The 11,839-nt window shown below is 35.3% G+C and overlaps 1 protein-coding gene across 3 annotated transcripts; it reads left to right on the top strand.

The window, feature by feature from the left end:
* Positions 1-1,297: 1,297 nt before the first annotated feature.
* Positions 1,298-8,639, top strand: thpo (thrombopoietin). Of its 3 annotated transcripts, none has more exons than XM_051095481.1 (5): positions 1,298-1,576; positions 4,852-4,982; positions 5,894-5,980; positions 6,091-6,255; positions 7,966-8,639. In XM_051095481.1, exons 1-5 carry the CDS (start codon positions 1,525-1,527, stop codon positions 8,101-8,103), a joined length of 573 nt encoding a protein of 190 aa, XP_050951438.1. In that variant the 5' UTR covers positions 1,298-1,524; the 3' UTR covers positions 8,104-8,639. The 3 variants fall into 3 exon arrangements, with proteins under 3 accessions (XP_050951438.1, XP_050951430.1, XP_050951441.1); XM_051095473.1 differs by having other exon boundaries at positions 7,963-8,639; XM_051095484.1 differs by lacking the exon at positions 1,298-1,576 and adding an exon at positions 1,602-1,720 and having other exon boundaries at positions 7,963-8,639.
* The last annotated feature ends 3,200 nt before the right edge of the window (positions 8,640-11,839 follow it).

Raw genomic sequence — 11,839 nt, 5'->3', positions numbered from 1 at the left:
CTACACAGGGGAAGATAATTTACCATGGGACATGTTCCACATATATGTGAGGAGTTGTAATCACTACTGATGGTGTTCAGAGCTTGTCGTGATCACAGCGACTCCAAGGCTTGCAGACAAGGCTTTTTGCCCTATCCTGATTTTTCACAGCTGTGACTTGTGGGCTGCTGCAGGGTGACTGAGCGGAAGATTGTTTCTGCACTGCGAAAGAGAGAGGGTGGTGAGATCCTCTAATTTCAGTGTGCTCTAATGTTCAGAACAAACACTCTCTCGTATTTAAACATAACTATCACCATTCTGGCTCTGTGTTCACATTTGCAGCAAATAAACAGTGAATGCACTATGATCTCCTCATGTTTACAACCATTCGCCAAATCCACAGACAACAGGTGTTCTGCTAGGAAGATATACCTGCTATATTTCTGCGCACGCATCTGTGCGTTCATTTAAACATTATAGCGATACAGGTGACAGGTGTTGTGCTAAGTCTGAAAAATGTAAAATGAAATTACCACTGAAGCTTGTCTTACGTGGAGTGTGTGTTTAATCTGGCAAAGAGATACGCTGGAGCTGAATAAAACAAATATTTATGATAACTCGCAAAGGGACAGAGACACCAGAAGGCTGGTCATGAAAGTAGGCCGTCTGAGCACACTCATTCAGCTCTGCTGATTCATACACACACCTGCTTTCTTTAAGCCCTTGAATGCTTAAAAACACAGATCCCTTTAAACATGTTTGTATCATTATGTCGCCTTCCAAAGAAGACTGATAACATCTTTTACTGCCATGAAATCTACCTTGCTACACACTTGGTTATATTACATTTTTCTGTTATATTCTGTGACATTAGTAAATACATTCATTATTGTAGGAGTAATATCAATACAGGTTGTGACTTTGGCACCACTTTGATTTTACTTACAAAGAAGCAAGATTAAAACTAAATTTTAAGTTTTGTGGGTTGAAATTTTTAAAAGGCATACTGTAAATGTACATACTACAAGAAATAGAATACTGTATTTTCCTGTACTTTTTTATGCATATAAATTCAATAAGTAAAAGTAAAATATTAAGTTTGAATAGGCCTATGTATGGAGGTTTAAATAAACTGAGGAACTCATACAAAGCATGCCTTACTGAATGCAGCAACCCACTGAAAGCAGAAGACTGATCACATAATAAAATATTAACCCGAACTAAAACATGTGGGCTCCTTTTGTTTGTTCAGCCTACCTTTTTCCAAAAGTCTTATTACATGTTTATTTATTTTGAATTGCATCAGTATCCAGCACAACCTCAGGGTTACTCTCACTTTTATTTTGGCTTCGGCGTGCAGTGACTCACTGCAGGGACGTCGGGGCATGTTCAGAGACGAGATAACAAACGTCCCAACCGGGAAAGAAAGATTCAGAAGTCAGAAAGTGTGGGGGCGATGCACATGATGAACGTAGTCAATGTAGTGAAAGAGCGCACATCTCGGTGGGCGTTTTCGCGTTACTTCTTCAAAAAAGACGCTCTCCAATGGAAAGCAACGTAAATGAAGATCTCATGTTGTCACAGGGCATGGATTTAAGTAAGTACGCATGAATGACGGCTTCCTTTTACAAAACTGTGGCCGGTTGCATAAACCGCTAGACTAGTCTTGTCATCTATTTATTTATTTTTTTTCTGCAAGATTGGTGATAAAACCGAAGACTGGTCTAATTTGAATGCAAATGTAAGACTGATTCCTACTTGGTTAACTTCAAAACTAGTTTTTAAAGACAGTCTTAGCATAGATTATGCAACTGGCACCTGGTCGTGAAGATATGTACGTTAAAAAATGTACTTTTGTGCAGTTATTTTGAAAATGTTGATAAATTTGTGTTTTAGGGCAGGTCATTAATATATCCCTTTTGTACTAATAATGATCAGCTGTTTCTACAGGTACATGAACATGAAATATTTGATAGATTATTTGTACCTCATATGAATTATAACAGAAACTGCGACAACATAACGTTAGCAGATATCTCAGATTGTTACATCTCTCACCTGTTTCGATGTTTTCATTTTGGAATTGGACTTCTGAACTTATAGCAATCTAATAATTCCGACGAGGTATTTATATCTAAAATAAATACTTTTTATTACACTTGTTAACCGTTTTGAGTCGCTTGCACTGAACTCACTGATACTAAAGATATCAAAGTACTGTAACACGATATATTGCCATGGACAACGGTTATGAACTAGCCTTATCCAATTTATATATACTGACTGATATTGCAGACTGGTATTTCTTATCAAAATACTTTAACGTATTGTAGTAATTATAAAATGGTTTATAGCAATATTGGTTTTTACCATTTACTCCATTCTAGTTATTTAGTTATAGAGGGTTGGCACTTACATCACGGTTTGGTTGGTTACTCGGATGTGTGGCCATATTGGAGACAAAGCCACTAGTCGGCAAAAGGCTAAAGCTAACGCTTCCGGTCTGGCAGTACATGGGAAAGGAGACCAGAAGCTGTTTTCTTTGAATGGATGTCAATGGAAGAGAGGCTTCACTACGCTGAATAAACAGCTTTTTAGAGGAAACGACTTATCGTTTAATGAATCGACAGCCTATCTGCTAATCTTCAATATGTTTTACACTAAACAATTTTGGATTATACTGTTTTTAGAATTTACTACGCAAAAAAAGACGTTTTATAAGAGAAGTCACTGACTTTTTGTGGCAGGTGGGATTCAGGTTACGGCACGTCTCATTCATTCGTGTGGTATCTTTAAACGGCGACTGAGTGTAGCACAACTCTGATTGCAATTCAGTGATGTCAAGGCTGTAATGTGATTGGTTATTAAGCAACACATGATCCAAGGTAGCCGTTACGCTTTTTTCAATTGTAAGTAATACAGACCCTATCATCTCCCTATAGTACGACACTATATCTGATTGGAGATGCTCAGATGTAAACAGCAACATTGATTGAACAATCAAAGGAGTCCTATTATGCTCTTTTACAAAATCTTGATTTTGTTTTGGGGGTGTACTAGAACATGCTTTCATGCTTGATGGTTCGAAAAACGCATTATTTTTAACATAATTTACATCATTACAATACATCTCTCCCAGCCTGGCACTAATAAGGCTTGATTAGTTCCGGCTTTAATGAAAGCCCGCCTTCTGAAAAACGAAATGTGTTGTGATTGGTTAGCTCTCCCACTGCGTTGCGATTGGCGAACAGCTTAGGCGGTGTTTGGGTGCTTAGACAGTAGATCACGGCTTCGGCATGTGTTTCGACCCCCTGTACTGCACATGTCTGCGGCGCGATACAGCTCTGAAGCAGCCACTCTACACTGTAAAAAACAATTTGTTGAGTCAACTTAAAATAATTTGTAACCTGGCTGCCTTAAAATTTTAAGTTCAGTCAACTCAAAAAAAGTTTATTCAACTTGAAATGTTAAATTATACTAAGTGACAACTTAGATATTTGAGTTGAATCAACTTAAAATTTTAAGGCAGCTGGGTTACTTACCCATCTGTTAAGTTTAGCTAACACAAATATCTAAGTTGTTACTTAGTACAACTTAACATTTCAAGTTGACTAAGCTTATTTTAGTTGACTGAACGTAAAATTTTAAGGCAGCAGGGTAACAAACTATTTTAAGCTGACTCAACAAATTGTGTTTTTTATTTTTTACAGTGTAGTCGCTGAAGTTAGGCTAATCCCCCACCTTGTCCCTACCCTCTGTCCAACAATTCGAATTCCTGTGGGCGGGATTTATTTTAATGATATTCTAATGGAACGCGTTGTGACATCATTGCATGCGGAAAACAAATGTTCGTTGTAGTTCTTGAAAAGGGATTTTTTTAAAAACAAAATATCTCCTTTTGGAGTGGACTTTGAGATTTGTAACTTTGTAGATTTTTTTTATGCCCAAAGATACACACCACACACTGACTAAAGTTCAAAAAGTGAAAAAGCATAATATCACCCCTTTAATGTACTACTTAATATGTTGTTCTGCTAATTTATTCTGTCTAAACTGTCTGAAAGGGCACAATAGCTTTACAAACTAAAGTTAACAGGTGGTAAAGATACATACAAGCAGTATTCCCTGATAGCACACATACATCACAGAGATGTCTATTTGACTTTTGCATTTACATCTGGAAGACATTTTTTAGAGTGTTTGCTCATCTGTAATACGTCTATAGGACATTTCCTATCAGTAATCAAATAGACATCTATTAGATGTCTTTAAGATGTTTATGATTTACATTGTATGTAAAACTGACATCTTACAGACGTCTGTCAGATGTTTGTACACAGCAGATGCTTTCCAGATCAAGTGATCTTTAACAGACATCTTGCAGACGTACATGTGCTAAGATATTAGCCTAATTATTTAATCTACCTGACTGGAAATAATAAGAACAAACATGAATGTTGTCAGTATTCTTGCCCTGGAAATTATGGTTCAGTTTGGCCAACCACAAATGCCTTTTGTGCCTCAGACAGTTATTTTCACCTTTCTCCTTTATTTGTTATAACTTTTGTTAGTCTGTTGTACTCCAAATGTTTATCCTGGTCCGACTAATTAGTACAGCCCAAAATATGACAATAATTGACCATTTCCAGCAGCAATAAAATACTAAATCTGAGTGCTGCCAATATGGCTGATTGATGACACGTCGTGAAAACACTCAAATCTCATTCATTTCCTCCACTGTAATGTTAAGTGTTATTGAATATTGCACATTTGTGATTTAATGGTCTACTACTGTAATTTATTATTGTTGTCCACAGAGTTACATAACAGATTACAGACACAGATTTTCTCATTGGTTTGGTTGTCTTGTAGGAGTGCTTGTAGTAGTGTTCAGCATGGTTGCCTCTGAACTGTCTCACGTTCACACTAGACCAATTGACTTTGTGTGTGACAGCGAGGCCAGAAGAATGATGAACAAGGTGAAGGACTTACAAGTGGAAATGGTAAGACTCTGACATCTACTTCAGATGTAAATAGTTTTTTCACTACTATGATTTCATTTTCTTTCTTTCTCTTGGTTTCTTTCACACCAAGAATGATAGCTATAATGATAACTAGGCTATATTGGTGTCCACACCAACACATAATGTTGTTTTTTTATTATAAGCACAAACTGCAGTTTTGTCATTTTCCACACTAAATGCTTGCTAGATTCTGACTGAAAGCCTTAAATCAGCTGGAAAAAATAATTCTAGTAATAATAAAGATTCCAATGATATCATTCCTATTCTGTTAGTTATAGTTATTGTCCTTGGTGTGCATGGGCCTTTGGGATGTTTATCTGTGGCACAATGTATAAATTCTTACCTTACACCATAGTAACTCATACAAGATCATGTTACAAGGACAGCTGAGCCATTTAATTTAAGCACAAGGTCTGAGATATTCATCTGAGATCTGACTTGGACTCGTGATCCAATCTAAATCAAATCATATTTAAATAACCATCAATTGAATTAGGCTATAAAAGTCTTCCAATCTGTTGAATCTGGGCTATAAATGTCTTCCAATCTATTGAATTTTTCAAGTCACAACCATATATTTGTGTTTACGTTAGTAAAAAACTGCAGGAATCCATACCAAGTTACTCTTTTAGCATTAGTAGCTCTGCCTCATTAGATGTTTGCATGCTACACTTCACTTGACAGATATCTGTCAGTGTGCCTATTTGCATGTTAACTGTCTCACTTGTCTCTCTGCTGTCGTCCTCTGTCTTGGTGTCTTCCATTTTCTTATTGACTTGACTCCGTGTTTGTCTGACAGTTTGCCAGTCTGACTTCTCTGTGTCTACATCTCTGCTTGTCTATCCACCAGTGAGACATTTGATAAACTGTGCTTTTCACTCTCTTTACAGGTAGTCTGCAGTGCTGTAGATGCTCTGCCGTCTGATATTAAATTACCATGCATCAGAATTCACAAAGCAACCTGGGAGAGAAAATCAGTGAGTCGTTCAATGCAGCCCACTCCCACACACTCCCTCCATTAGAGCATCAACCCACTCACGCTGCTCTCGGGCACACACTCTTTGAGACACCTGTGTGTGTGTTCCAGGTGCACGAGCAGAGGGCTGAGATCCTGCTGTCTTTGGGGACTCTTGCGCAGGATGTGCGGTCTGCCAGGACACTCAGCCAACCTGGCTGTGGACTCACTCTGCTGGAGCGCTTGGAGCACAGTATAAACAACTACTTGCATGTAGTAAGACTACTCCACATTGAGGTGAGGACGACCAGTTCAACCTTGTGCCACAGCTCAGACAGATATTGGCACAGAGATTTACGGCTTGCAGACAGATTGCGAGCCTCTTGAGTCACTTACATAGGAGCTGATATTGACTTGCAGAATGAAGAATGAGGGCTGAGGATTTACCACAGGTCTGACTAAAACATCTGAAAAGAAAATAAATAAATAAATCAAATAAAAATAAAAACAAAATAAAATAATGTAGTCTACTGTGTATATATAATTTTGTAAAAATCTCACAAATTATTCACCAATCAAGAAAACAGAAGAAAAAATATCTAATAATATAGAAAAAATATAATAATTTAATTACTACAATAAATTAAATCTTACCTGACTACACTGACCTTTAAAGTAAATTTATATATATATATATAAAATATTAAAATATAGCCTATATATAGTTTTGTAATATGTACTATCTATCTATCTATCAAAATTAAATATGTATTTTTTCTATTCTATCTATATATTTCACATAATGATATTAATTATATGTATTATAATGATTAGCAAATATGACATAATTTGATTACCAAAATGAAATATTGGGGAATAATAATAATTAGTGTACAACAAAAGACATATATATCTTTTAAATAATGCTGGACACCGATTAATCATGATTAATCGCATCCAAAATAAAAGTTTTTGTTTATATAACGTGTGTGTACTGTGTTTTTATTATTTATATGTAAAGACACAGACAGACAGTATATTTTTTAAAAATATTTACATGTGTATATAATTATATTCATATAATTTATCTATAAAAATATTTAATATATAAACTATTTTTTCTCAAATATGTACATGCATGTGTGTGTATTTATATATACATAATAAATATACACAGCACACACACATATATAATGTACACAAAAAATTTTATTCTGGATGCGATTAATCGTGATTAATCGTTGCCCAGCACTACTTTTAAATATATGTCATCATATTTAATTATCATTATTATTACTTTTACTTAATATTAAGACTTGATTGCAATTGTTGATTCAAAACTAATGCAATTTAATGTAATGTACTTTCATTTTACAACACTTAATGAGTGAGATGTACTTTCATATAATTTAAAAAACATGTATTTGCCAAGTAAACAGGTGACATAATTTGCTTGGAAAAGGACTGAGGCTTGAAGATGTGAATGGAATTTTTCCAATATTTGAATGTGGTTGATGGACTACGTCATTCTTAGTGAAAATATCCTGCCTTCCCGGAATCTTTGTTGATTTGTCACGTCATCTTGGTGACTTTGAATCCTGGTGACCTCTGCCTTCCTTCCCCAGGAAAGAAGGGGAGATAGCGACATATTTGACCAGTGAGAATGATGGGAACATGGTGCTCTCTGAAGTGCATTACAGCCATGCCCTGCTGATAAAATATACATACCACCACTCCCAGATTAAAGCACGTACTGTGGGGAGATGCTAGACTGTAGTTTTGCTTATTTCTGATGTATGTGCAAAACATAATTAGCCTACTTCATGTGAGAATCAAAGCTGGGGTTTTCAACGATTTTAGCGATGACCCAGTAATCTAATCTAAAAAAGTAGCTCAGTCATTTCTGTTAGAAGAAATCTTTCTGTTTTTTCCTGCTTCAATATGCTAGGACTATTTTTACCTGGAACATCGTTTTCCTTATCTGTCCATCTTTGTCTTGTCCAGCAGGGGGAGCAGGTAGGGCCCCAGGCAGAGCTCTGTCTGGCTCAGCCCTCTAAGGATTTGGGTTTGGTGTTGAAGCACTTTGGGCTTTTGCTATCTGGCAAGCTGGAGTGGCTTATTGCAGAGCTGGCAAAGGGGTGCTAGACTGAAAAAAAAACCTGACTTCTAATCTCGGCTTTTCTTCAACCTTGTATAATGGGACCAGACAGGCCCAATCAATTTTAACAATGGTCCACCTTCAAGACAATAGAGGGCCATGCACTTTGCCAGTGATCAGAGACTTACAGAGGAGAAAGTACATGATGCATAAACGACAACACTGTGCCATCTACTGGATTGTAGCTGAACTGACCTGTTGAGATGCACCCACTGAACTTTTAAAACAAACTGTTCTGAACTGAAAAGAGTTTCTGGTGAGTGCCAAATGTTATTTTATATCACAGATTATATTTATTTATTTCATAGCCTGCATGAAGGTTGAATAGGTGTGATAGCACATGGAAGATAACTGCGACAGAATGTGTGACAGTGCGGAGGTAGTGCAGTGCACACACAGGAAAGGTCACTTTATTTATACACTCCAGGTTACAATTATGGAATATCTGTGTATATAATATATTTTGTATGAACATGGTATTTACAATATTGTGTAAAATAAAAAATAAAAACAATTTAATTTTTTTTTTTTGCGTTGTAACTGATGCATTTCACACACAACAGTGTGGACACAAGTCAAAACATTGTACACAATATGAAAATATTTAAATGTATTCTCTTTTTTAATATACCTTGTCCTCCTCTCTTGTAATGTTACCACAGTTTTGTAAACTGTATAATTTGTAGGAGTCTTTTTTATTATTATTATTTTTTAATGTACCTATCTAAATATTTCAATATATTTTCATTTAATCACTGACCTCAAAAGCTTTCCTGCTACAACATCTCCTTAATGTTTGCACTATGCAGCCACTTTTACTATAGTGGATATACAGTTGAGGTCAAAAGTTTACATACACCTTGCAAAATTTGCAAAATGTTAATTATTTTACCAAAATAAGAGGGATCATACAAAATGCATGTTATTTTTATTTAGGACCTGGATAAGATATTTCATATAAAAGATGTTTACATATAGTCCACAAGAGAAAATAACAGTTGGATTTATAAAACTGACTGTATGATTTTGAGATTCATCTTTTCACATTGAGGACAACTGAGGGACTCATATGCAACTATTACAGAAGGTTCAAACACTCACTGATTCTCCAGAAAGAAACAAAATGCAATAAAAGCCAGGGGTGTAAACTTCTGAACAAAATGAAGATGTGTACATTTTTGTTATTTTGCCTAATTATCATATTTTTAATGAAGTACTACCCTTCAGAAGCTACAGAAGATACTTACATGTTTCCCAGAAGATAAAATAAGTTAAAATTACCCTGATCTTCAAATTCAAAAAGTTTTCACCCCCCTTATTCAGGTCAGTACTAAATAAAAAATAACATGCATTTTGTTTGCTCCCTCTCATTTTGGTAAAATAATTAACATTTTGCAGATTCTTGAAGGTGTATGTAAACTTTTGACCTCAACTGTAATTGTAGAAGTACACTAGCACTCAAATGTTGGGGGGCTGAAATAGAAATTAATATTTCTATAGCAATGGAGTAATGGCTGCTGAAAATTCAGCTTTGCCATAACAGGAGAATAAATTACATTTTAAAATATATTAAATAGAACATAGTTATTTTAATATTACTGTTTTTACTGTGTATTTGATTCGTTTTTACTGTATTTTTAAACATATTTAAGAATACAATTCACAAAAAGCCATGAGTCAGAGGCTGCGTCCGAAATCCTAGATAGCTGACTTGCTGCTTTAACAGTCAGTGACTTTGCAGGCAGCATTTTTGCATGAAGGCACTTCATGAAACTGATTTCGGACAGGCTTCTGAGGCAGCGTAATGGTTTATATGATCTACAACAAGAAGTTTTAATGATAACTAAATGAATAATTAATTACTATAATACTGATTTCTCGCTAGAAATACCATCAAAAGTGCAAAGAATTTGTCAGAAATATACATTTACACACAAACTGACCACCAAATGCAACTTTCAGACACTGTTTTTAGTTTTTAAGCTCAACCGTCACAGAATGGAACACATAGAATTGTAGGATTTCAAAGGCAGTGAAGGATACATCTACGCTGCCTTCAAAATTCGATCAGAAGGTTCCTCCGGAGTCAGGATGTGAAACCAAATTTGTAATCAGACGTGCCTTGATGTATTCCTGCCTTGGAATGCTGCCTCCAAAGGCAGCATTTTAGAGCTTTCGGACGCAGCCAGAGTCACAGGGGAAAATCTCATCATCTAAAGAGAAGAAAAACAAATCTCAGCGTTATTTGAATTTTTACCTGTTTATGACAGGGGGATCAAGTTCGGCTTTTGCTGATTTAGCTGAATATGCACTTAGCACTTCTGGTCAGGTTAAGATGATTGAGGAGGTGACAATGCTTGAGGTTGTACCTTGTTTGTTCTTCCAGATGGGTAATTTATATTATTCCATGAGATCTCAAATGATGTGCAAAAGAAATTTAAAATGAAGACCCTAATATGTAACAAATTCCAGTCTCAGACATAAAATAAGCTGTAGAGAGAACATCAGGGAGAGCTTGTGATTGATTGTGCCATACAATAGCTGACAGATTGCTAGGAACCTTGAATATCAATATAGAATCTACTTAAAGTGTTTTCTTTGGTCATTCAATGAGATTCTTTCAAAATCAGATTTTTTAATTTGGGGACAAAACCACCACTCCAATTAGACCATGTATCAGATGAATAATTATACAAGTTAACAAAAACTTACGATGTTTAACAGTAAAATGTCCTCATTATATCCAGCGACCATCACAAATTATAGACTTTGGCTATTATGTCATTGCCGTTTTCATGTTTATTAATGTTTGTTCATATAAAGCATCATCCGAACCCCTTTAACCTAAAATATTTACTTGAACTCCCCCTAAGATTTAAATTTAATATTTCAATAATTTAACAACACATTGGCATGTTCTTGATTCTCCAAAGTCAGTTAATCATCACATTGACATGCAAGTAAACAAAGTTGTTGTTGGCTATTAAAATTATTTATTTTTTAAATTTGACATTTTTATGATTTTATTCATTATTACCTTTTCAACTCAGAAACCACCTGCAGTTCTTTCATTAACCCCAGTTTGTAAAAACCTGACGTAATGTACTGTTTAAAGAACTTGATGATGTTGACATCAAAGAACGGAATATATTTTCTGTCTCTTTCCTGTCAATATGATAAACAATAATCCCATGTAAATCTATGTGGTAAATGAGTTACGTCACAAGTAATCTAAAAGTAATTAAAATCAGTCAGAATACATTTCCTACTATGTCTAATCCAATAACTATTATTAACTATAAATATTATGAATATTTTGAAGGTTTTATCTTCTCTGTCCTCATAGGGCAAGGAAAATTAGGTCCATGTCTCATTACCTTGTAAATCTATGTGCTGAACATGTTATTGTAGTGACGTTTCTGATTAATGCCATCTCTGCATCTGTCAGTGTTCATGCTGCTTTTCCTTCTGCTCATCTTCTTCTTCTGTCCCACTGACAGCTGGGGCTACATCTCAAAGGTTTTTTTTCACAAAAGAATATATATAGGCATTTACCTCCAACAGTTTAATTAGAGTGTCGAACACAGCTCTTGAAAGCCTGCTTATATAAAGGCAAACTTTGTTTGCATGCATTCATTTTTATTGGGAACTGATATAACATGTACAGTAGTTTCGTAGCAGTCACTTCTGCCATCATTTTGGTATTTTATAATGTAGACATTC

Source organism: Labeo rohita, chromosome 2, assembly GCF_022985175.1.
Source record: "Labeo rohita strain BAU-BD-2019 chromosome 2, IGBB_LRoh.1.0, whole genome shotgun sequence".
Classification (NCBI taxonomy): Eukaryota; Metazoa; Chordata; class Actinopteri; order Cypriniformes; family Cyprinidae; genus Labeo; species Labeo rohita.
This window is presented reverse-complemented; position numbering and strand designations above follow the sequence as displayed.

Bases quoted from the DNA above. Each gene is read 5' to 3' on its own strand.
- thpo (XM_051095473.1), top strand. From the start codon at position 1,525: ATGGAAAGCAACGTAAATGAAGATCTCATGTTGTCACAGGGCATGGAT. The intron at 4,983-5,893 runs GTAAGACTCTGA...CTCTCTTTACAG, and splicing joins AGGACTTACAAGTGGAAATG to GTAGTCTGCAGTGCTGTAGA. The intron at 5,981-6,090 runs GTGAGTCGTTCA...TGTGTGTTCCAG, and splicing joins CAACCTGGGAGAGAAAATCA to GTGCACGAGCAGAGGGCTGA.